Source organism: Varanus komodoensis, unplaced genomic scaffold (assembly GCF_004798865.1).
Source record: "Varanus komodoensis strain SLA01 unplaced genomic scaffold, ASM479886v1 scaffold6_2, whole genome shotgun sequence".
Classification (NCBI taxonomy): Eukaryota; Metazoa; Chordata; class Lepidosauria; order Squamata; family Varanidae; genus Varanus; species Varanus komodoensis.
The window spans coordinates 5,038,435-5,064,787 of NW_025336346.1; the positions used below are offsets into that span (position 1 = coordinate 5,038,435).

Sequence of the window (26,353 nt, forward strand, 5' to 3'; positions counted from 1 at the left end):
CCTATAGCTGTTTGGCTAGCAGAGCAAAATCTGCAGGGACTCCTTTCCTTCCTTTCCTCTTTGCTATGATTCATTTTTTATCCATACTAATTCATCAGCTTCATATGGTTGAGAGGTAACCTTAAGATCATACTGTTTTTTCCTGATGCTGGGTAGCTTGAATTCGATGCCTGATCATTCTTGCTTTTTAATACTTTCTCATTAAATATCTAGCCAAAGGCATATTCTGACAAGCATGCATACTCTGACACAGTTGTGCACCATCATAGGATTCTGTTCCATCTGACAAATACTAAGCAAAACTTATATGGTATAAATTCTGTGCTGGGTTGAATACTATTTCTGTAAGATGCCATTACACACAGCAGCATTGTATTCCAGCTCAATTGACTGGCATTTACAAAGGAGGCTAGAACATCTTATATGTTCTATTGAAGCACTTAAATGGCGCATCTGATTGAGGAAAATATGTTGTAGGTTTGGATTATTTTAAAATGATCCAATACCTCCCAAACTAAATGATATTTAAATTTGGTCTCTCTGTCATTGTGGATGTTGAGAGGAGGACCATGAAGGCAAGTAATGTTTTCTACTAAAGCTTGAACAACTCTTAATAGCTTCCTGATCTGGAAGTGTCTAGATTTTTGCCCATTTAGAGTAATAATCTATAACTAATAGGACAAAAGACTGACTTTGATGAGTGTCTGGCAAAGGTCTTTGACTGTCCATTGCTATAAATTCCTGTGGTCATCTTTCTGAGAAAACATAACTGAAGCTTTTGCAACTTTTTCCCCCGACACTATGATGCAACTTCACCAAAATCTTTTTCCTTCCTTCAGCTGATCCAGTAGTAATGTTTATAAACTTTCTGGGCTACATTCTGCATTTCTAAGTGACCTACTGTAGAATTATCATGCAAAGCTTCTTGGATCCCTTGTATGGCCTCAAAGGTTACTACAAATTTAACTATGCAAAACTGACCCTCATCTCCTATTCACTTTCTTAAGACCACTTCCACCATTCATATACAAGAGAAAATACACATTTGGCTTCCTCTGGCCATTTCTTGACATCCTTCAGTCTTCCATTTTCTGAAAAAGCACTTAATGCTTTTATCTCCAGCCTGATACTACAGTAACACTTTCTTTTCCTCTCATTTTCTGTTGCTCAATTTGATATCTGAGTTGGGATTGATCTTCAGCTATTGAATCCTCCTTTTCACACTCTCCTTGAAGTTTTCCAAGTAAAAGATTAGCACTGGCATGGCTGTTATATGGATGGGGAACAGTGCAATAGTCATATTATAATAATTGGTCCAACTAGAAAGGCAACCACCCTTCCAGTTCATGAAAGTTATAGAGCCAGCATTATGCTGTGTAATGAGCCCACAGCATGAACTTATAGCCTAGAAGAAAAGTTGAAAATGTGTATTTGTTAATTTCATAAATGTCAAAAGCTATTTACATGTCACAGTGTATTTTCATTTAGTCCTATTGAATGCATATATACCATCATATTACTCAGGGTTTTGAGATAAACGAACTTCAGTGCCCACCTTACTGACATCTGCATTTCAGTAATGTAAAGGACAATGTTGGCTATCTGGCTATCTCAAAATAAGGGAAAATTAATATTTCAATATATTAATCTTTCAAGATTCAAAAAGGTCTCATCACATTTGACTGTTCATTCAAATAAGAACCCATCATTGATCATTTTAAGTAGAGGGCTAGCTGAAGTTAGAAACTGTTTAAAAAACTTCCTATAATAAGATGCAAACCCCCAAAAACTCAGTTATAGTCTTAAGGGTCAGGCTTGTCCTCACTGTTTCCATCTTGTCAGGTCTTTTGCTAAACCTTTTGGTGAAATAACACATCTCAGACATTGAACTTACCTATTCAGTGAGCATACTTTGATGGCTTGACTTTTAGACTAGCTTCCCACAGACATTGCAATATCTCATACTAATTTTGCAGTGTTCATCGTATGTCCATTCAACAATTATGTTATGTAAATAGATCTAGCAAGATATTTCCTGGAGATCATCTTAACACCATTCCTTAGTCTCTGAAGCATATTAGGTGCATTGCAATGGCCAAAATGTTTGACACTGGACTCACATGAGCTTTGACAAATGCAGAATCCAGATTTTCTTTATTGCCTGCATTAATTTCCACCTGCCATAACCATGAGCCAGTTGTAAGGTGGAAAATTACTGAGCATTGGAGAGCAAACCAGGATACCATCAATTCTTGACAATGAATATTCCTTCTTGATACTCGCATCATTTAACCATCAGGAATCTATGCAAAACCAGGCACTGCTATTTCCCCCCCTAAAACTACAGAGGCAGCCCAGGGACCGATAGATGCTTGTATAATTTGTCTCCTTTGCATCTCTGCCAGCTGTGCATATAGCTGATGGGACTTTGTATTAATAGGATGTTTCCTCAAATTTATATGGCCTTCTTAACTGATTACTCTCCATTTGTCATTGGTCTAAATAAATTTTCTCTGTGCTTTGAGTAACACTTTAGTTGGATCTTGTGGTGGCGTAATGCCTCCTTTTAACCTGGAAAATTCACCCATGACAGGTCTATTTTGGATACACCCTCAGCCTGATGTTGAAAGTTCTAGTCACAGTGTCATGATACAAAGTCAATCAAGAAATGGTATCAGTCAGTATGAAATGAGCAACCCTGATAGTCACGTTATTGTTATATAGTTAATAATGGATCTCCCAGTTAACACTTCCATTTGTAATGTTAACTAAGCCTTCAGCAACCCTTCTGTCTCAGCCTAACTTCACCTTTCAGTATTTCTACTCACCAGCATTTCAGTCTTTTGCAAAATCACCATATTTTGCAGGACTACTTCTTTCAGCATGCTAGGAAAAGATTGGATCATTCTGAAAAGAAAGTTCTGATCTTAAAGAAAAAAATACCAGTAGCAAAATGAATTTCAATTATCAGTTATTAATAAATAATGCATTTAGTGTTTCCCCACAAGTAAGCCTCAACAAGGTGCAATCTGCTCAAATCTACTAAAGCATTTGATGAGCACCTTCAGTGGACAGTGTTCCAGTCTTGCGACTTTTGCAATAACATCCTTGTCCCTGTTTTGGTTATTTTGTGTTATGACCATGGGGGACTGCTACTTGTGCCTAGTTATTTTCCATGCCTTCTTCCATAGATAATGCCCAACTTTTTCCAGTCCATTAACCAAAACACAGGGACCTAGAGAACCATAGGCAGAAAAGGGTTCCATCTCAAGCTTGCCCATGCATCTGCTTACGGAGTCCCCATCTGAAAGAGTTTGATTCACTTGGCTGCAAAGATGCCCTGGCTTTTAAGGTTGAGGCACAATCAGGAAGCCAGGAAAGAAGCATGCTAGCAGTGAGTGTGGAAGCAGGATTCCCCTCTTCCCAGATTTGGTGCCTGAGATGGGATGTCCATCAAGCCCTCCAAGAATCCTGCCACCTGAAAAGGAGCACACAGACCTTCTCTCCCAAGCAGGATGCCAGATTTCATGCCAAGCCTGTAATTAGCTGCAACTGAGAGAGTGGGCATATCCAGATAGCTCCAGGGTCAAAGGCTAATCAGTATGCTGACAATCTTGTTAGAAACAACACCTGACCTTGCTTTCTCCACATGGCTTTCTCCACTTTGCTTATGAATCACTGCCTTTGTTGCCTTGCCTGGACCTCAATGTAGAACCTTGGACTGAACCCCAAGACAAACTTCTCATGAGTATTGGAATCTTTATTATCTTGTGTAAGCTCCCTATAGCACCTGAATTCACCCACCCAGGTCTTAGTAAATCAAGTCAGGTCAGCTCTCTCATCCTCAATCAAGTCATGAATGAGGAAGGTCTTATTCTGGGCTGACCAGCAGCCACACCACCAAGCCCAAAGGCAAGCTGGTAAGGCTGCCAGGAATCATCTGGTGGTGGGGGGAAACCAAAAGAAATGATAACTGCGAGGTCCCTCTTCTCCTGAGCTGGCTTGTTGATCACCCAGTGCCATACTTCTCCCTACCCATGACCACAATAAGGTGGTATCTTTTTCTCTCCATAATTACACAGAAACATAATTAAAATCTGTACAATAAAAACAATAAAATACTAAAATAAACTGTCTGCTACACCTCTATTCTGGGTCAATAGTAACTGGTGTGAGACTCCTCTTCCCCCACCAAAGGCGAGTACCTGAGCGATCATCCAACAGGCACTAAAAGGATGATGCCCTGTGGCACCACCCTTTAGCCACTGTAGTGCACTTTCATCTGCTCATTTCAAAGAAGCTACAGCTTTCTCAACAATTAGGATCTTGTGGACCCACATTAGAATGACACTTTTCATTCTCTGTGAGTGACTGCATGGGGGTCACAGGCACCTTTCTGCTGATGTATGGAATGACTTTTACCTACTACACTTCACTCTTGTCCATAACCCCTAACGCCTGCAAATGTATAGTGTTCGCTGCTATCCACCATTTCAGGCATCTGCTTGGGGGCTTGGAACCTCTCCCCCATGGATATGGGGTGGGGGGCGGGTGTCCTACTGTATATACATGAATGAAAGCAGCTTGCAAAATTATGTGTAGGCAGCAGAAGTGCACACAAAATGCATGTCTTGGGGAAAATGTGTTTAAAAATCAAAGCAAATGTTTGTGCAGACATTAAAAAAAAGCAAACTGATGAAGAAAAAGGACAGAATAAACAGAAGGCTGACAAAGTTAGAAACCAAAACTGTCAGTTGTCCATCCCTAAAAATAATTCATACTTACTGTTGATGGTTGTGTAAGGTATATCAGTGGCATTCAGGAGCCTGCAGTTCTAATGCTTTTTTTTAAAAGGTGATACCAGTTCATAGTCTTTTTGCCTTTTTTAACTACAGATATGTTTTATAACTTTTCCTTTGCAAGCATAAATCCAGAAATATTGCTTTGGTGGCCCAAGTCCAGCCATTTATATCAGCTATCATTTAGAAGTGTACCATTTCAGATCAATCCAAGTCTGCCCTTCATCATTATAGGGAGAAGGATTAAATATGGGCTGAAGGACTGCCATTGGAACTCCAGCTCCTTCAGCCCTGGAAATGTCAAGTTGCTTGCTATTCATTATTATGAATGAACTGAACCAAGTATATTTAGATTGACATTCTGACAGTGACTTGCTCACTCAGAAAGACTCAGTATTTGCACCAAATTGTAAGCAAAATGTTTCTGGTTTCAAACTATTCTAATAATGTGGGCTGAGGCTAGAAAACAGTACACTCTCGGGTGAATTATGGATACACAAAGAACTCAATGTAAAAACAGCTTAAATAAAACATATGCTCAAAATAAAATTAATATTGTAGTTTCCGTTCCCTCAAATTCTCTTGCTCCTTTCCCTCCCTCACTGAAACTCCTCCAGTCCTGTATTATCTCCTGTAGCCAACCATCCGTACTCCTATTGCACTTCCTAACTGGCCACTTTTGTTCACTGAAGTCTAGCTCTGCTGGTGAGCCCATTATAGCCAAAACTATCATAGAATAGTAGAGTTTTGTCTCATCTGCAAATTTGATAATCATTCCCTGCTTTTCCTCATCCAAGTCATTAATGAAAATGTTGACATGCCTAGGACTGAACCCTGCGGTACCCAACTAGTTCCCCATCCCCAGTTTGAGAAGGTGCCATTGATGGGCAGTGTGTGAGTCCAATTCTGTAGGCAACTGTGGATCCACTTGATTATTGTTCCATCTAGCCCACATTTTGCTAATCAGGCAATCATCAGGCCCTTTGTCAAAAGCTTTGCTAAAATCAAGTTAGATTGTGTCCACAGCATTCCCATGGCCCATGAGGGTTACCCAATCAAAATGTGAAATCAGATTAGTCTGGTAGGATTTGTTCTTGAGAAATCCATGTTGGCTTCTAGTGATCACTGCATTGTTTTCAGTGTTTGCAGGCTGATGGCTTTATAATGTGCTTCAGAATTTTCCAGGGATTAATGCTAGACTGACTGGTCTGTAGTTCCTAGGTTCTTCTTTTCCTTTCCTCACACTTTGGATCCCTAGTAAGCTCATAGTAGGTAGGACTTACCTGAGCCTAGAAAATTGATACCTTTCTAGGGTTTACTTTTCATTATGGAGATCTTTAGCCATTGTCTCACTGACTCTGAAACATTAATTTCAATCTTGTGAAATTGAGAAGGAAGTTGTTAGGGGCAGTGCAGTATCCATCATTCTCATTGTATTTACATTCTGGACAGCACTTCAGATGATGGGGGAAGGAATTTATGCTTTCACAACTAACTTTCATAACTATGTTGGTACTAGTGAGAGAGCTTAAAGTGGTTTCCTCTGTGAAGGTCAAAACTCCCCTTAATGGACATTGTTCACAATTTTCTCCAGGTATAATGGTAATCTGACCATTCCTTAACTATAAGGTTGTACTTGTGATGGTTTTCATAACTCAAAGTGATATCATAATTAGTAGTGATGAATTGCTTCTGTGACATTTGGTCATCCATTGAGTTGTCCAGACAACAACACCAGGACTTGTTGTTAATCTGATGCACTTACTGTATATCTTCTTTTGTTGTTCCTTAGTTGCATTGTTTTCAAACTATCACAAGTAGATTACATGGATCTTTAAGACAAGTAATGGAAAGTGTGGGAAAGATGCTGAGATATTATATGGGAATATAAGATGAAGATCAGAGATACAGCAATCTGTAGGATGAGTAGGTGGACATGCATACAAAAGCTAGAGTATGGAAAAGTTGATGAATTCTTATTTATATTTCTGAAACTTAGTAGAACAGTGAGCAATTCACTGATTATTCCCTGTGACAATTCCTAGTAAGTACATTGATTGTAACCAGTAACTTATTTCTGATTATTCTGGTTATTTTTGTTGTTAATTCTTTTAGATAAATGTATAGAAATAGCTGAATTCCTCAACCAGATTTGCAGGGGGTGTCTTAAATTTTTAATGAAATTTATGGATTCCCAATGAATTTTGTTGATTCTCAGAACTGATCCAGACTATCCGCTTGTTGCATGCATTTAGCCTTTGTGCCTGAAGTAAAACTTTGCTCTTTGTCTTGACACTACTCAATTTCAGCTTCCAAATCTTCAAATGCTAAATGCTGGTTTGTGTTAGGGTTATCACAACAAGGCATAGGAATCACTACTCATTATCAGCAACATCACAGGCTCTGTATAGCCTCACTCCAATCACAATATATTGCTGAGTGCTGGAAAAATGTAGTATGTCTTCTTTGCAATGAAGGCGCTTCCTTGAGGGATAACATTTTTATCCTGTGCAAGCTGCTTGCCTTTGAGTGAAGAAAAAAATCCTATGCATCATCTAGAAAGGCCTTCATGGCATTTTCACTAACATTTTCTTCATTTGTTTTTGATGTATTTTTATTTTTAACTTTTACTGTGGTATATAGGAATGAAATCAGCCCTTTAGTATTAAAGGCGTAGTCTCCAGAAACTGGGATGAACATACACATTTTTCTGTGAACCAGTGAAGACTGAAAACACGTACATTATCAGTGGCCGTTCTTTACCACAAAGAAATAGAATGTTGGGGATCTCCTCCTTTTGATGCTACTTTTTCCTACTCCAGTAACAGTGGACCAGATTTCAGGGCATGTTCATACCATTCCATGAAACGAGAAATTCTAAAACCCACTTAGGCACCTGTTGTCATCTGACTGGGACTTCTGTGTAAGCTGAGTCTTACAGAGCTTAAGCCCCTTTCTTGCCACTGTGTCTATTTGGCCTATTACAAAATATATCAGAAGGGCTCAGGCCATCTTCGACAGTGTGCTGCTAGTTATCAAATATTTCTGTAGTTGATGTACTTGTAAGACACCATGGCCTCAGGAAAGAAGCACTGTGCCTCTGCTGTCAGCACTCTCTTAAGGGAATGTGGAGATGTACCCCCTGCCTGCACTTTAGGTTTCTGCTTTTCTAATCACTTATTCCCTCTCCAGGCTTTGCTGTGGTTTTCATGCATACACTTGTCTCCTTGGGCAGCAATTACCTGTGAGAATCTCATTTGGAGAGAGCAGTGCTGGCTTCATATGACAGTCATGGATAGAAGCATCAGAATTTAAAACAAAAAAAAATTTGTCATCGTTATGACATCGTCTGACATTAGACTGAGAAGCTAATGGTTCAGTGTAAGGAAAAGTGGGGGCAAGGTGAATGCCAAGCACTTTCCCTGTGCATGTCTCCTTTCGTTCTGGATCTACAGCTTCTGAAGCCTCATGAGTTCTTTTGTCAACACTTTAACCCCCCTTCCAACCTCCCGGGTACACTCTGCAGCCTCAACCCTCACACTTTCCAGGGGCTTGTTTTTGCCTCCTTAGGATATTTGTAGAAGAGGCATGGTACCTTTTATTGGAACTCCTTGGGTCTCAGACTCTCACTCAAAAATCAGCACTTGTACCTTAAGTCACGAAAACCGTGTTATAATCTGAAGGACTGTTATTGGCATGTGGCTGATCTCTTACTAGATTAGTTTACAGAGCAAAATAGTTAGCTTTACATGTGTGCACATGCATGTGCACCACACACAAACACAAAGGATTGCAGTCCTTTTCTATGTTTTTCTAGTCCAAATCAGTCTACTGTCACCTTTTTAAAGAACAGCACAGTTCATCCACTGCTCAATGGTGCTGATCTGTCCCAACATTCTGTACAAAGACCTAGGATTTTTTGTTTGCTTTTTTAAAGAAAAGAGTCTACATAGTTCCATTGCCTTGTTCAGTTAAATTACCCTGGCTTGGCGTTCTGCTCCCTGCCCTAACCTCATCCCCTCTTTTTGTTGGTCAATCATTTTATGTAAGTATAAGGGCTAGGATAGAAGCAATAGCTGCGTGGAGTACCAAATATTTGCATTATACATATGAGGAAAATGTTAAACTTCAGCTTGTGATTACCCAAACCCACATAATAGTGCCCCACAAATCCAGAAGTAAAGGCAGAAAGAGTCTCACCATTGTGTGCGTTGAAGCCATTTGTCCCTGAACTGCCTGGGAAAGCAAGCATATTCCTATGGCAGCAGTAGCTGTGAATAGACTTTTCTTTGAAAGATGCACAGCTTGGCTGTGTGTCTTTGGAGATTAGGGTTGGCCACTTGGGTCTCAGGGCACTACACAAGAGGCTGAATTGCTTGAAGTGCTTCATATAAACAGCTATGTTTCTAACTCCATTGTTTTTAATGATTGTTTTATAGACAGGTGCTTTTTAAGAGATAATAGATTGTACTTTATGGCTGTTGAAGAGTCAAATAGGAAGAGTATAAAAATTTTCTGTCCTTCTGCCCTTCCTTCCTTCCATTCTTCCTTCCTTTGTAGTGATTTTTTTGGGGGATGGGGTGGGGCGTGACTGAGTGCTAACAGCCAGTTGTGGTAAATGAAGGGAAGAACCATTATCAGAGGCATAAAATTTCCTTCTTTGTATTACAGCAGGCTGGAGGCCATGGAGTTAAATAATATTGGAGAGGCTAAAATGGCCAGGCCCGTAGAAAGGGAGACGCTAATCATAGGAGGGTCTCCAAAATGCCTTGTTTATTTTTATAAATGCTCTCAAGTATACTCCTATACTGCTAGCCTTTTTAATGCCCTATACACTTAGAAATGCTTGTCAATAGCAGTGTCAAACTCAAAGTGAATTCCAGGACTCAAAACCTCAATTCTGCAGACATGTAAAATTTGCTTTGACTATGGAAGTACTCATGCATTCAGGACCCTAGATGCCAATTCCTTTTCAGCTTCCCAAAGAGCCTAAAGTATCTTCCCAGTCTCATTATACAGTGAATTAAGTATGATGGCCACTGATCCTCCTCCATCATAGCCCCAGTTTCCAACAAGCTGGGCTCTTTATGCATGTTAATATATTATTGGGCAGATACCATGCTCTCAAAGGCATGCACTCTGCAAATTTCGGGTGCACATGAGTGCTGAATGTCCTAGTTCATCGCTGGGCTCCCTGAGGAGACTGGGTCATAGTGATGGTACTGCCTCGAAAGGCTGAATAATATTTGGCACAGAAGTGTCACATGCAGTGAGTAAAGGTCATTTTAGTCATCCAGTGAGTGCAGGTTCTCAGCAGACCAGACCTGTCAGGATCCTGAACAGATCACTGGCTGAAATGTACCTACACAGAACAGCTATCTCAGCAACATGCAGAGGCCTTATGAAGACTGGCAGGGCTGGATCTGTCATTAACTCTCTTTCTATAGGGAGCTATTATGTCTTAAAGGGCCATCGTCTAATTTTGCAGCTGTTGACTCCTGTGGCATGGAGATGGCAAGGGCTGTATCAGAGGGATGCCATCTGAACCTAAGGAGTCTGGTAAATCCACATTCTCTTAGCCCTAGAGAAGCCATTTGATGGATTTTTAGCTGATGCCTCCTTACCCCCTCAGTTCTCCCTTTACCCAGGGGGTGGAAGAAGGGCAGAGAACATGACAGCAATTATTTTGAAAGTACTGTATTGTTCCATTCATAATAGTGCTTAGCAGAGTTCCACTTGAATTGTGAGAGGGATGGGTTAGCGATTTTCATAATTCCTCTTTCTCCATATAGCCTTCTGTGCTGCCTGAAAAAATGCACTTGGTGGACCATCTGGAGAATAATGAAAAGAGGGGGTTCCATGGGTCTGCGAGTATGAATGAAGAACCTCATTCCCTTCCTCCATAGGGGAGGCTGGTGTCTCATGTCAAAGGAAAGAGCCCTTCCTTTCACAAAGTGGCCAGTCTAGATGCTTTTTGTGCATATATGTTCCTGTCTTTCCCATGAAGACCTCATAGGACGTGTTTCATGCTCCAAGAATAATGGTGCTCATGCATAAAATGAGGAAGGTTGGGGTGGCAAATGGTAGGAATATAGATAAATGAACACCGAAGGAAACACAGTTGGTTAGAAAGCAGTTACCTGATCTTACAACCAGCACTCAGTATCTAAATTTCACACGCTTTGGTCTCCCCAAGTCATCTGTGAAACAGAGAAAATTGCCAAACTGAGCCAGCTCAAGTCTCCGGTAAGGGTCTTTCCTAGATGTGCTACCAAGGATCCTTTACATGAAGATGCAGTGGATCAAACTTAGAAGACTTTGCAGGCCAGGCATGTGTGCTACAGGTGCTCCATTTTTCAGGTACATCTGTGCTAAAAGGAGTCTCTACAGAATGTGCACATGCTTCTCTATTTTTATTAAAAAAAGGTGTGCTGGGGCTTCCCTTCTACACTTTTCCCTTCTCTGATCCCACATATTCCACTATGAAGGAGGTTGAGCCAAACACTATTTACAAAAGGGGTGTTGCACTGCTTTTTCTCAGCAACATGTCCCATAGAACAAGGGACAGCCCAAAGAGCAATACCATCTCCAGGAGGGTTTGCACCTAGACTACTTTTATATGTAACAGTTTGATTCTTGTCCAAGGATATAATGATATGGGTTTTCTGATTTTAACTTGATTATGGATCAGCAGGTAACACATTCTATGCCATGTTCCAGACACAAGCGGTCACCATGAAATTGGTTTGTTCTTTTTTATGGTCTCTGTGCATCACACATAAGAGCTCTGCACCTGTGGAGACTGTTAGTGGCAAATTTCAATAGCTAAGAGCATTTCTGCAGGAACCCCTCCCCCACCCTGCTATCCATGTAAAAGGGAGGAGTCCCATCTCTTAAAACAAGCACGGTACTGACATCAGAACCGATATTCCTTTTCAGTTCCAAGGCCACAGTGCCAGTCTCAGTGGAACTGAGGGACTAGGTGGGAACAATTTGGTTCCTGGCAAAAATTCAGCTACGGAAGTTTCTTGAATTGAGGCTCCATGCCTGTTTGTGTGAATGCACAAATGGCCACTCAGCTACAATTACAAGTAAGCAACCTGTGTTCCTTCCTTATAGGTTTCTTCTTCAAAGGAGTTTGTCATCTTTTTATCTCTTAGGCATAGTTTTTCTGTATATTGTTCCTACCTTCTCATTATTAGGGCATACTTAGCCTTAAGAAGAAAGTCTGAGGAAAAATATGATAGTATTCTTCAAGTACTTGAAAGGTTGTCACAAAGAGGTAGGCCAAGATCTCTTACTGATCATCCCAGAGTGTAGGACACAGAATAATGGGCTCAAGTTACAGGAAGCCAGGTTCTGGCTGAATATCAGGAAGAATTTTCAGACTTAAAACAGTACAACATGGATGTCATGGACTTTCCCACAGCAGAGACATTCAAGATGCAGCTCAACATCTGAGAGTTCTGCACTGAGCAGGGGGTTGGACTCAAGGGGGTTGAACCCAATGGCCTTATTAGCTCCTTCCAACTCTACTATGAATTTATGATTTTTATTGTGGTCAAACAGGATCAACCCTTTTGATCTTTCAGCATTCCTAATCTTGGTTTGAATGTCCATTTTATTTCTTCGATCTTCTGGAACAGTCCTCTTATTTTTCTTCTTCTGTTTTTCCCTTTTATTTCTTTGAACTGGCCATTTTAATAGTTTTTTGTTGTCACTACATGATGGTTGCTGAAAATGTGAATTCAGGTTTCTGACTGCATCCCTGTCACCTTTTGCTTTTGCTTCTCACCTGTCCTTAGCAACTGTGTTTCTTCTGTCATCCCTCCAGAGGCTTTTTATTTTTCCTTTGTGCTACAGGAAGTCTTTGTGCATTCTTCCTTAGTAACCTGTGATTTCAGTCCACAGGTCTTTTAGTGTATGGCCAGTTGACTTCAGAAATGCAAATCATTTGAAGACCAAAACTTCATGTGGACTTGAAATTCTAGAATGTAATTTAAATTGTATTTTGTCACTGTGCTTCTGGTAGTAATCATTTTTAGACACAATCTGTTATTAATAGATCGTGGTCACTACCACGATTTTCTCCTGGTCTTGTTGTGGCAGCAAGAATACATATTCTCCATTTTTTTACTTCCAATTATGTAGCGTATTTGATTTCTGGTGATGTCCATGCATATAGTTGTCTGATTGGTTACCTGAAGCATATATTTACAATAAACAGGTGGTTGGCTTCACAGAATTTTATTGGTCATTCTTTTGCTTGCTTCTGACCCTAAGCCAAATTCTTCTACAACTCAGGTTTCTGCTTACTTTCCTACTTTTGCATTCCAGTCATCTATGATAATTAGCACATCTTGTTGTGGTATGTTATCAGCTTTCTCTGGGATGCTTGCATAGAAGTTTTTTTATTTCTTCAGATCTGTTGTTGGAGTGTAGACTTGAATGATAAGTCTATGAGAAAACACTGATCAGTTTTCTGAGAATTCCGTAAGATCTTATTTGGTTAGACTTTGCATTATAGACTCTTCCACCTGTGCCACATCTTACCCTAGTATTACAGCCACTTGCTTCTTCTGAGTTTGCCCTTTACAGAGTTAAACTTTGTGTTTATCTGACTGAAAAATACCCCATTGCAGTCCATTTTAATTCACTCACACCATGATGTTTAACCACTCAATTTCTTGCTTTACAATTTCCTGTTTGCCCTGATTCATGTTTCTCATATTCCATGTTCCCATTGTATGCACTGTGCAGCAGCAAACTTTCTTTCACCTCTGTGCTGTCAGCCACAAGACTTCCTTTTGGCTTTAATCTGATTGTGTCATTAGTGACACCAGTGTACGTACTTGTCCTTTGCTCTTCCTCAATAGCTGGTTGAGTATCTTCTGACCTGAAAGTCTCATCCATCCATCCATCCATCCATCCATCCATCCATCCATCTATAAATAACATTTATATGCCGTCCTTTAGGACAACTTACAACATTAAATGAAGTTTTCAAGGTAAGAAAATTCAGAAGTGGTTTGGCATTGCCTCCTCCATCTGTGCAGTACTAGCAAGAGTTAATTTGAGTGTCACTGCTGTTGTTTGTGAACGTTCTTCCTCTGGTGTTGCCTTCAGTTACTGCTGCCATCCAGTTGCTGCTGTCCAGGAGTTTCTCCTCTCCTGGCATCATTGGAGAGATCCATTCTCTTCTGCTGATTGACTATTACTCCTGAAGAGAGTGACTGCATCTGAGTCTGGTGTCTCTGCTTTGACCATTCTGCTTGGGTGATGCTGCTAGGAAACCAGACTAAGTGAATGAGTCTGACCTCCTGGCAGCCTGGCTCTCAGCTTCTTTGAGATTCTCAAACCCCCTCATTGCACTGAGGTGTGCATCCAGGAGGCATGCAAACTGTACGCTTACAAAATTCCTGGTATTATATTCCTGGTATAGCAGGAATGTTTCTTCATGTTTTATTTTAAAAGCAGTTTGGGTATTTCTGCATTTCATAATAGAAGAGCATTAAACATACAAACATACATAATAGTTGTAAATAAAATACAATTTTAAAAAGGTTCTAAGTTCAGATCATTGGAATTGTTGCTTTTAAAAATTAAAGTGTCTTAAGCAATGACATTTCAGACCTGGAAACAAAATGGAGCAGAGAAGCCAATACTGCTGGCATGTTCTGGTGAAAGCCAGTGTTTGGTTCTAGAGTTCCACAAAAAAGAATTTATCTAGCAGTGAGTTGTTATTTATTCCAAAATTCCTTGCTGTAATTGGGGAGTAATAAATGTATTTCACATCTTCTCAGCTTTTCTAAGCATTTCCCTACATTTCCCAAGAAGGATGTCACCTGCTTCTTTTTCATAGGTTTTGTCTGCTTCTCACAATGCTTCATGTTCATTTGTTTGCATCACATCCACAGACATGTGGACATGTCTAGTAAACAGTTATTCATTGTCCCAGCTTTCTTACCTAAAGCAACACTTTCCTGACTTTAGGTGGGAAGTGTCAGCAAGCCAGTGAAAAACCACACCATTTTATGCTTCTGATTCAAATTGTATATAATAATGCAGTTTAATCTATCATTTTTCTTTGAAAATCATAGCTTAGGAAAGAACATTATGAGGAAACAATGAAAACCAGTAACCATTTTGCATAAATTTTTGCAGGGTGCCCTATTATGTAAGTTGGTGCAAGAACCTTGCAAGATGGAAAGGCTTCTGGGGCAAATATTTGTCACAACTGAATGGTGGGTGCAACTTTCCACCAAACCTTTAACGTCCACTTTGGACTTCTATTTGGGCCTGTTAACAACAACACTATCAAAAGCTTTAGGCACACCATGTTCCCAAAATACAAATTTTGTTTTTTCTCATGCGTCACTCATGATTGGGGACAGAAGTGCTGGAGGGGCAGGCTTAATTCAGTCTTTGTGGAAGTGCAGGGAGGTAGAGTTAATGCCCAAAAAGCATTTGAGAAAAGAATGGGGCCTGATTTAAAAGCACTCAAGTCTCAAGGCCAGTTACTTTCTCTCTGACAGTAAAGAGGCTTTTTATTTTCAGACCAGGCTGCACTAGATCCCCTTTTAATTATCAGGGAGTGCCATTGCACTAATTGTGGATAACACATTTGCCATTGTTGGGGCACATGATAATGAACACAGCAGTTTTAAGTGTTGAAAATGTTATCTTGTGTCACACACACATACAATTGTGGGAGAAGTAGGAGGAATTGGAAAGGGAACAGAAATGGCCCTTTTTAAAAAACTTGTTTTTTTCCATCTGTTAAGCTATGAGCAAGTGCAAAGGAGGAGACAAGCAGAGATTTAAAAAGAAAAAAAGAGGGCTACTCTTACCCCCTCATAAAAAATAATCGAGAGAGAAGAGGAGAGGCTATGATGCTACTTCCTACTCTTCTTCCATCTCCCATGGGGTGAAGCCAGCAGGCTTAGTAACCCCCGTTCCCTTCCACCCAAAAGCAGTTCCCAAAAGTAAGCTCAGTCCCTCCCCCATGCTGACTTTTGTAGAGTAAGTACCATTGGGGACAATGTGATTTACTTCTGATTAAGCAACATTGATAATAATAGGATTTACTTTCGTGTTGCTGTGTAACCACTGAGGAAATGTAGTCGCCTTCTGAGTAAGCACCATTGGAAATAATGTGATTTTCAGCTAGTTGTATCTTACAGGGGAGGGGGAAGCAGCATTGCATTTACTGTGCAAGTAAGAAAAACAGAGAGAAAGAGAGAAGTCATGGGGTGGGGAATGATGAAGGAGGTGGGAAAGCAACCAAAGGCTGATCAGACTTCTCTTCTTCTCTGAGCTGCTGCTCTTTCCTCTAAGCCCGAAAGGGCACATCCTACTCCTCACCCCACTTAAGCTACTTTCCTTCCCCCTGACAGTATTGCAGTTTAGAACACACTGTAATATATACCTTGGGAAAAACACAATAAATCAAAGCCTCATCATAGAACTAGTCTGAAGGAATCTATGATGCGATTGCAGAAGTAACATAGCATGGAGTGAGCATCATGTGACACTTCAGTGAATCAGGCATTGCAGTGCAGCTAAGAATGCCTAGTGTGGATCCTGCCCTCCAGGAGAAAGTGTAGGGAGCTGCTAACAAGGTTGGCTCAGAGGTCTGAATATCCTGCAGAACTCCAGGTGTTCTTTTACAGCTGTATGTTAAAGACTGGAGGAGAGTCTAAGTACTTAAGGATGGGAAGGGGCAGGATATACAGGGTGGGCCTAAGGCACCGATTGAATCATGCTTGAAATGTCCTCTATCAGTGTTGCAACATTCCTGGGACCTGTCCCTGATTCTGTGACACAAATTCTGGTCAGCACTAATGTTGAAATGGTGGTGAACCAGATGAATTCCTTCAATCTGTCCACTGTGTGAGGTCCTCCATGACCCAATTAGTACTTTGGGCCCATCTTGTATAAAGGTTCTGAGGGGTCCTGAATGTGCCTTGTAACCATTTATGTGATGTGCTTGTGTGCTCCTAAACTTAAGACGCTCATGAAGCTCTTTTCCCCAAGTGCATGTTCAAACCATTGTTTTTAGAAACGAGTCATTGATAGTGACCTAATCCAACTACTTTGGGGGGCGGGGGGGTGGTCTCTGTCTTGAGCAGAGTTCACAGCTGGGTTTCCACAAGAAATCTGTTAAGAACCACAAAACACAAGGGGGAAAAACAGTGTTCTACCTTTTACAGAAGATGAGAACTATTCTGAAGTTTGAGTGAGCAGGCACTAAAATACGTATGCTTGGCATACCTGGGGGCGGGGGGGTTGCCCTTCCTGGTTAAGTCTTTAAATGAATGTTTATGCAGTACAAGTAGACACACTCTACATTTTGTAAGTATAGGTGCATTCTTGACTGCCACTGGAAATGCTGCTTCCAATAATCCAGGGACTGTTGAAGTGTGAAAAGGGGAAGCCTCCATCCATCCCTCTATGCAGATAGAGGTGTGCATTGCTGGAATTCTTGCTGCTGAATGAGAGAAAAACCACACTGCAGTTTTGATCATTCAACACAGAAATGTACTATTCTTAAATTTTGGAAGGAACTCTACCAAATTTTAACTGATGCATGACTTCAGATAGCCTCTGTTTTCTGTTTCCCTATTTAATTGCATAAGAAATGCTATTGTAGGAAACCTTAAAAGGAAGTCACCGGAAAATGTGAAATGTTAGCTGTGTTCTCTTTTGTTTTAAGTCTTTAATCCATTAGAGGAAAAACCATGGCACTAACCCAAGTAAGAGGATATGATTGAAAGCCAGGAGAAGAGAGTAGCTTGGGGGGGAAATGTCCAGTAGAGGGCAATCAGAATGCACTTTCTTCATGTCAACATTTCCTCTGAAGCAGGAACATCTTAGTTTAGCCAAAAGTATAATAGAACTTCTGGAACTAAGGCATATTTACTAAATTTTGTTGATAAAATGAGGCTCTTATGTAGTTCCTAATGTGTCTTGGATGTTCCAACAGATAATATTGGACATTTCTAGCACTGGTTATATCTAGAGTTGAATATGTTGATAGGCCACATATTTGTACAAATTATAGGAAACATGTCTGTATTGTATATTAATTTTGCAGCTATCTTTTATGTATGAATCTCTGGTAAATGAAGAGTGAATCAGGCTGTTTTTGCTGCCCCTTTGTTCCAGAATGGAAATTAGGAGATCCTATTCCTCTCTGGCTTGTATTACAATGGGTTACATGATCATTTATAGAATCATAGAATAGTAGAATTGGAAGAGGCCAGAGGGTCATCAGGTCCAGCCTCCTGCTCAGTGCAGGACTCCAAATTAAACCATCCCTCTCAGATGGCTGTCCAATTGCATCGTGAATGCCTATAGTGTGGAAGAGCCCCCAACCCCCCCCCCAGGTAATTGGTTCCCTTTGTTTAAAAAGTTTTGATTAAGCAGTTTTCTACCCTAAGAAGACCTAAGTATATTAGCCTTGAATGTAATTCTTCATTAGAATGGGACACGCATAAAGGAGGAGTTACTAACTGTATGATAACATCCCTACAAACAAACAACTTAAAGATAGGAAACTTAATGCCAATTTAGTATTAGTAAAGAATGGGAAGAAGAGTGATATAGAATAATGTTTTATGTTTCTTTTGTTATATCTTAAATTATGAGTAATATTTCCTTTTTTAATGATTCTTGATTTGCTAATTTTGCAGTGTGCAGAGCTCTTGACAGTGGTACATCTAAGCGAGAAACAGAATTGTTTCTGCCTTACTATCTTAAATGTTTTGGTGCCTTAGGATGATTGCTTTACTTCATAGGTATAGATTCCAAACTGTACCTTTTAGTCAAATGAAATGTCCTAAATCCAAAGCTGAGTAAGAAATTACTACTGCTGCTTCCATGGGCGGTGGTTGAGGCCTCATTGGTGAGGGTGTTCAAGGATAGGCTGGTCATGCACATAGTAGGCCTGTTATGAGCGGAACCGGCTAGAGCTGGGAGTCAGACTAGATGGCCCGGGAGGCCCCTTCTGACTTGCTCTGTTTCTATGTTTCTGTGTTCTGTTATATCCACTACACAGTTCTTGGCAACATCATATAAATACTTACCAAATAAATTTGTCTTGGTAATGACTGTTGTGACTTACTTCATAAAGATGAAGGATTTTCAAAACTTCTTGGGGGCATGAATTCATATACTTCATAAATTCCATAATGAAGGGAGAGTTCTGTGTAGTGGATGCCTCTTCCTTGTTCTGGGCTCATCATATTTCCCAATATTAACTGTCTGTTCTTATTTCTCCATAAAGGGGCCGACACCTTGAGTGAGACCAGCTCTGTCAGCCTGGAGGGCACAACCGACAGCAGAGATACTTCAGTGGCTACCTCCATTTTGTCCCCCTTCATGTCTGGCCACAGCCGAGATGAAGCAGACAATCGCAGCGAGCACAGCTACAGCGAGTCAGGGGCCAGTGGCTCCTCCTTCGAGGAACTGGATTTGGAAGGCAATGGTGATGGAGATGGCATGGTGGGTTTGCCATCTGACCTCAGTCCTGCTGGGGACCATGACATTGCCAAGGCCAAGGGGGTCAAGGAGCCTATTGCCCTGGAGAAAGAAAGGGGTGAAGAATAAAGCCATCTCTATACTCTTGTTTCTTAGGGATTGAAAAGAGAAACTGATCATATCTCTTGCTTCCTTTCTGTCCAGCCAAAAGATTTTGGTCACTGATTCATGTTGAGACCTGTCCTACTCTTTGTCTGCAGACAAGTATTTGAGGTGTGATAAAGGAGGAGAAAATTACATACAGGGGAATTGTAGCTGATTGCCATGCTCCTCTAATCAGATGAAGGATACGTGCTGCTACAGGAAGATGAGAATGGGAAGGGCAGAAGTGGTGATGGGGAGCTCATGATAACACTGTGCATCCCCATGTGTGTGAATATGAGCTGTGGGGTGAGTGACTATGCAGGTAGCACTTTATGTGGGCTAATAGTTGCCTTTATGTATAGATTGTCCCCTTACCTTTCTCTCTCACTCTTCCTCCCTCCACCCCCCCATCATTTGTTTCTCTGCAACTTGCACAGATTGGCACCACATCCCAACACCAAAGAGCAGTAGTTATATTTAGAACTGGAAAATGTAGTTCAAACCTTTACTCCCTAAGAAGACTTGTGCATTTTCCTAATCTGTACTACCATTAACAGCTCTCCTTTGAAGAGTGAAGGTTTATGAGCCGGGTTGCTGTGATCCCAAGCACTCTACTTTCTTTCTCATTCTTTCCCACATACCCATGCAGCCTAGTTTCACTGTCTCTCTTTTAGACTGCACAATGATAGAATAAACCAGGTTCTTCGTAGTCACAGTTGTTGCACCCGTTAACATCTGTTGGTGTGCCCAGGGAACCAACCTTGAGAAGTCCCTTGCCTCACTTTGCCTCAGATACAAAAGGTAGCCCATCTGAAAGATTCAACTGTTGCTGCTGAAATTAATGAATATCCTCTCCCTGCTGTCCCATCAAAGAAGCTGTAGAGAATGTATAATTACCACAGCAGTACAGGTCAGTGGTACAACAGAGTCAATGCATCCATGTCTTTCCCATGCTGGTCCTCAGAGGTTGTGATGTGATGGTAGTTCAGTTCAGGAATGAAGATTCCTGTGTTGAGTACTGTAATGTAGCAGAAGGTTTGCTGTGGTAACCATAGTGGATTTGACATAATGTTGTGTGCCAGAACTTCCTGGATGTTATGACTTGGAGAAGCTGCATATTCTGCCCTTCTGCAAGATAAGAATTTATTTGCTTCCAGTACAAATAATTTATTTGCTTCCAGTAGAAGGATATGTGAAGATGGTCCTCTCTTTGCATTAACAATATTTCTGGATGGTGGGTAGTTGTGGCACTACGCCAGTTTCCTCCCTGCTATATATAAAAAAGTTCTTGCACTAGGGTATCATTTGACAAGAACCATGTCAATCAATCTGCATCCTCTGAGCTCCATAACTATGGTCTGAGGAAAAAGTAACCAGGTCAGCAGGAGGGAGAAAATATTGATATGTGTGTTTCAGGGTGGGGGGGTGGTGAAATATATAAAAGTTCTGATCCTCCCCACCACATTCTTGCTCCTCTTGCTGACATCCTCTCTGTAGAGGTCTTGGATCAATGGCTCACTCTGTTTCTTAATGGACTTGAATCCATACGGTGAGCAAACGAGTTCAATGATTAGCCACCTTCAGACCTCAATTGACTCAGCCTAGAAGGAAATCAATGAGATGCAGTGTTAGAACTTACTCATTGAGCTGTGTAGCCATAAGGCTACTTAGCTCCCCCTCCCTCTGTAAGCAGTCACCACTGATTCCTTACTTTCTTCTTTTTATTATTATTTTTGTGGTCTGCAATGTTTCTGTTTCTTAATGCTTTCTGTCCATGATTTAAAATCAATACTCATGTTTCCCCAGTCCTGATTTACCATGGCATCCATATCAGTGCTTGCAGTGTCCTTGAAATTAGTATGATTGATGGAAGCAGACCCATGCTAAAAATGGGAAATTGGATATGTTCCATGCCCCTTAAGGCTGAAGTTGGTGTAAGTTCCCCACGTAGAATGCTCACTGTTGGGTGGGTGTTCTCATCTGCCTGGGCATTACTTCATCCATTGCACTACACATCTGGTGTTTTGTAGTGAAGTACATGGAACATCATTGCAAGAACCCCATTTTAGCAATGCTTTCCTGTGCCTATTGCTAAGTAAGGCTTCTGAACTGTTTGCATTAAGTGCCTGTTCACAGTGTGTCTCTGCACATGTATATCTATGTGCAAATGGGCGTACATGGCTGTCTCTTTCCTTAGACATGTGTCTTTGTTTGTACTTCTGTATCTGTCTATGTTCATTAAGGGCATAGAGCTACATGCACTTCTGGGTACAGACTCAGGGCCAAGCTAGATATGACACCATTCACACAATTGTTAATTGTGTGAATGATGTTATGTCTAGTTTAAACCTCATACTGTATGCATGTCTGTCTGTATTCATACCTCTCAAGCACTCTCTTTCTGAGTCATGGGGTGCTATTAGGATAAAGGTAAAGGAAGGAACAGTAGGAGGCATGCAGATAATACTGTATTATGCCCTTCTCCAGATTTCAGTTGACACACAACAAAAATACTCTTCTCCCTTTGTTGTGCTGGGTGGTGGTGGTAGTTCTTTGAAGAAAAGGGAGAGCAAGTAATATTTTCCCATCTTACAGTAACTGCTGCATACTTGTGGATTCTGTTATAATGAAGGCAAGGATATCAGTATCAAAAGCTTCTTTCTTATATATGATGATTTATTTGTATAGTGTTTTGACTAACCTCTCAGTGTATATAGGTGGGCACTGTACATCTTCATGTGTTGCCATGTATGACCATGCATCCATATATGAGTATATGATTGTATCCTGCATCATTTTCTATACGTATGAAGCATGTGTGCGGAAAGTGGGTAAATCAGCCATTCTGCTTGCTCCATTACACATGTAGCCCCTTCTACATATGCACAAGTTAATTGGCTGCTTAATTCTTAATGGTGTTTATAGAGATACTTCACAAGACAAACATATACTATAGCTCTTCATCTGATTATATCACATCATGGAGAATTACTCCTGCATCAAAACACATGGGAAATGAATGTGGCAGGCAGCAAAATATTCCCAGATATTGAAAGCTTGTAGCAGGAAGGGAGAAGACTAAGCTAGATGCTTTAACCTAGTCTGTTACCTTACATGCAAGCATTCATCATGCAGTGAGATTTTAACAAGAAAAAAAGTTTCCAAACATGGAATCTCTCATGTATATTCTTATGTATGCTATTTGTGTGGAAAAATTGGATTACATGACTACCAGAAATTTGCAGTGGCTCAGGTATGAACCTTTGATTGGATGGCGTTTTCTTCTTCGAGAGTAAATCTCTCCTTACCCATCTTTGAATACAAGCCAGATGGACCCAAAAGAAAAAAAATCATTTTTATTCTGCCTAAGAGGAAGCTTGAAGAATGTTTTGCCTTGTGCTGGAAGTTGGGAAGCAAAGCTGCTTTGGAAAATTTAGAGAAATTGTGCTGCATGTAAAATTTGTGAATAAGCTGCTACGCTGGAACTGTTCACACTGTGTGTTTGGGATGAGCAACTGATAGATCACTAAGGCTCCCAGCGGTTGGGGAAGCGGCCCTTGCTAGTACAATGGTAGCAACCCATTCTGGGGTATTCCTGTGCATTTAATGGTACTGCCATTTTTAATGGTTGGTTTATGACAGGTAGAGGGTGCAATAATGACATCTTTCTATCAATTATGGCTTTAATATCCCAATTAGACACTTAAATTACTGAATTGAACCCATTGACAACCCTGCCATGACCAGGACAAAGGACCAGAGAAGCCACTCAAACAAATGTTTCCAGCTATACTCTGTCTTTGCCAAAATCTTCCATAAAAGGTTTGCTTTGTATAAAGAATTTTCTGAGTTAGATACATATAGCTTTTGCAGGAATGAGCACCAGGCCTAGCATCTCTTTCCTTTCAAAAAAAAACCCCTTCTGTCCATCAAAAGAATGTAGATCTTAAATGCAGAATGTAGTGGCAGCCTATTAGTTATCATTGTTGTGAATCTCCATTGTTTTGCAGACAAGTAACTGTAGAGATGAGCCCAGAATCCTAAAAGTATATGGTGTTGTATGCCACCCTCACTTGTGCTGATCAATAGAGGTTTTTCACTGTGTGTGTGTGTGTGCGCGCGTGTGAAAGAGAGAGAGAGAGAGAGAGCCTTTTCCCACTAATATCTCAGACTGCTTCAGGCATTTTTCATATGGCCACCTCTTTCCAGGGGCATAACTCAAGCCTGCCCTTACTAGACAGTTGTCTGGGTAATCTGTTGTTGGATACTCTGCTTCTGCGGCCAGTCTGGCATTCGTATCTCTCCCTCTCTATCTCTCTCTTGGCATTTGCTGTGATTGTGAGGGACTGGGCGGTGGGACAATTACTATCCATCTGTGGTGAGAACACATGATGTGGTGAGGACACATCAGCGCATCGCAAGAACAACAAATGTTTCATCTCTTTCATTCTAATTGCAATGGAATCAGTTTGCCACAGCAGAAATTACAAACAATAGCTTTGTAACCTACAACTGGAATATAATACTATGCTTCACAATTAACATACACAAACAGAGGTAGGTAGCTATTCTAACTTCAGTGCTGCCTCCTTGGGACATTTTGTCATGTAGCTTTCTTAACATCTTCCTTTCTTGAACCTAAATATCCATTGGTCTCAGCATCTCACTTTTATTAGTATCATATACTGTGCATTAATAAGATGATCAATGGATTTTGAAAGATCTCTGGTGTCTAATCAGAAGTTCTTAACAATTATAAAAGTTCATTTTTCATCATAGTGAGGTTGCAGTGTTTCTGAAAGTCCAGAAATCTGTCCAACAGAATGTTTAGACAGCACAAAATGCAGTCCATGGATTTTTCTTGATAGTGTCCTTGAAGCCAAAAAGTTATAGTAATGAAAATTTTGATTCCTGATAAGAGCTTGTTGTGAATTTATTTAATGCTATGGTGTTTTGGTTGGGTTTTTTGCTTTACTGTACTTTCTCTTAAGATTCCCCTCTTTCTATGCTCACTGGTGAGTCAAAACACATTTCCAGCTGCAAAAGCCTGGACAAAAACATCCTTTGCATATAAAGAAATTCAGAATGTGCCCTAGATACCCCACTTGCAATAGACTTACATATAAATGGAAGTTAGATTTAGATCCAAGATCATACACCTCTTCTTCCAGCCTTCTCTGAAAAGAACGAGTTTCAATTGCCCTCTCTATTTTCCTTTTCAAAGTTAGATTCAAGCACTATTTCATTGGTACATAAAAGTCACCACATATAGGTGTCTGGGCTTCTATATTTAAACTTTAAAGGCTCACATATTACATATTGTTAATAATTTGGAGATAATAGTTTCTGCCTGCACTTGAAGTTAGTTGGTCGTATTCTGAAAAACTCCCATAGTAAAGCTAATTTGTGGTTTGAGAGCAGAAGTAAAGTTAATAATCTTAAGCCCAATCATTTGCTATACAAGAGGTAACTTGCAAAACTGAAAATGGCACTCAGTGTGTTTCTATGTATACAGGAAGCAATATTCTTTGGACCGGAAACCTGCGGGTTGTCATTGAATGAACAGCCTGCATTGAATAGGGCATAGAAATGACAGCTTGGTGCTTGTTTGTAAGATGCTGGCTAAGCTGTTATAGAAGCATGTTTCTTCTACAACAGCTTGGTTGGGTGGCCCCAGTTGGGTGGCCCTGACATGAAAAATACTTTTTCTGTTATGTATTTAATCACTATTTTGATATAATGTATAAGGCTTAAAGCAATCTATATGCCAGAGTGGTTTAGACATAAGTTTTGGGAATGGGGTGGGGTGGGGTGGCTTCCTTGTTGAAATTAAAAATGGCTTACAAAAAACAACCCCCTGGCCTCACTCTGTGAACACTCCAAACCAGCCACAGTGTAACTGCCTGATCCATTTTTGATACTGGCATGTCTTACAGCTAACAGCAGGACCACTCTGCAAGTACTGAAGGAAGTACGATGTTTACAGCTATTCTGCCGTTGGAAAATGTATGGTGATGTTTTATATCTTGGACTTCCCTTGGAATTGTTTGAGTGGTTACAACATTCTGCCATTTCAGGATATATAAAATGGAATTCTTTTGCTCTCCTGCAGATAATAAGAATGTTCATAGTAGATCAGAACATAGATCTATCTAGTCTAGCTTTCCCTTGTCACAGTGGCCAACCAAATGCCCCACTGTGAAGCCCACAAGTAAGACAAGGGAGCTCTAGCATTTCCAGACTCAGTTTCTAAAACTGGTGCTCAGAGGCAGGTCAAATATAACCATCATGACAAATAGCCATTGATAGCCTTACCCTGCATGAAGCTGTCTTATACTGTGGAGTCCTTTGTCTGATACTGTGGAGTCAGACAATTTGTCGATTGATCCCAGCATTGTCCACTCTGACTGTGGTGGTTCTCCCATGTTCTCAGATGGTCCCACGTTAGGTCTTTCCTAACAAAGTGACCTGAAGTTATTTAACCAAAGATCTTACTAAGCCTGACTGTTTGCACTCTGCCATTGACCTATGGCACCTCTCAGTGGAGTGGAGTGATAGTAGAGCTGCCATCACATCCAACCTTCTGCTCCACTTCCACGTGTGGTCACGCATCTGAATGCAAGCCCATGCTCTTCCAGTTTAGCAAAGGTGACTCAGTGTGCTAGCTTGAAGACTGAGAGACATACACTGATGCCCCATCCCATGTATCATTAAATTTAATTAGGAAAGTGCAATATTTTCAATCCTGCATAGATTTATTTGGAAGTAGGTCCCACAGAACAAAGTGGGATTTAAACATGCATAGGCTCAGGCTGTGCAGCCCTGATCTAAGCACACTGGCAAAAGAATCCCACAAATGGGACTCTCACAGGATTTGTTTTGCATAATTACAAAATAGAACATGTAATAATGACTACATAGATAATCTG

The 26,353-nt window shown here is 40.6% G+C and overlaps 1 protein-coding gene across 2 annotated transcripts in view; it reads left to right on the forward strand.

Moving 5' to 3' along the window:
* The window catches only part of TEX264 (testis expressed 264, ER-phagy receptor), a 176,008-nt gene extending 151,671 nt beyond the window's left edge, over window positions 1-24,337 (forward strand). For both annotated transcript variants that reach the window (XM_044451177.1, XM_044451178.1), the window contains one exon: window positions 19,087-24,337. In XM_044451177.1, coding sequence (XP_044307112.1) covers window positions 19,087-19,409 — 323 coding nt within the window. In that variant the 3' untranslated portion in view covers window positions 19,410-24,337. The remainder of the gene's footprint in view (window positions 1-19,086) is intronic.
* The last annotated feature ends 2,016 nt before the right edge of the window (window positions 24,338-26,353 follow it).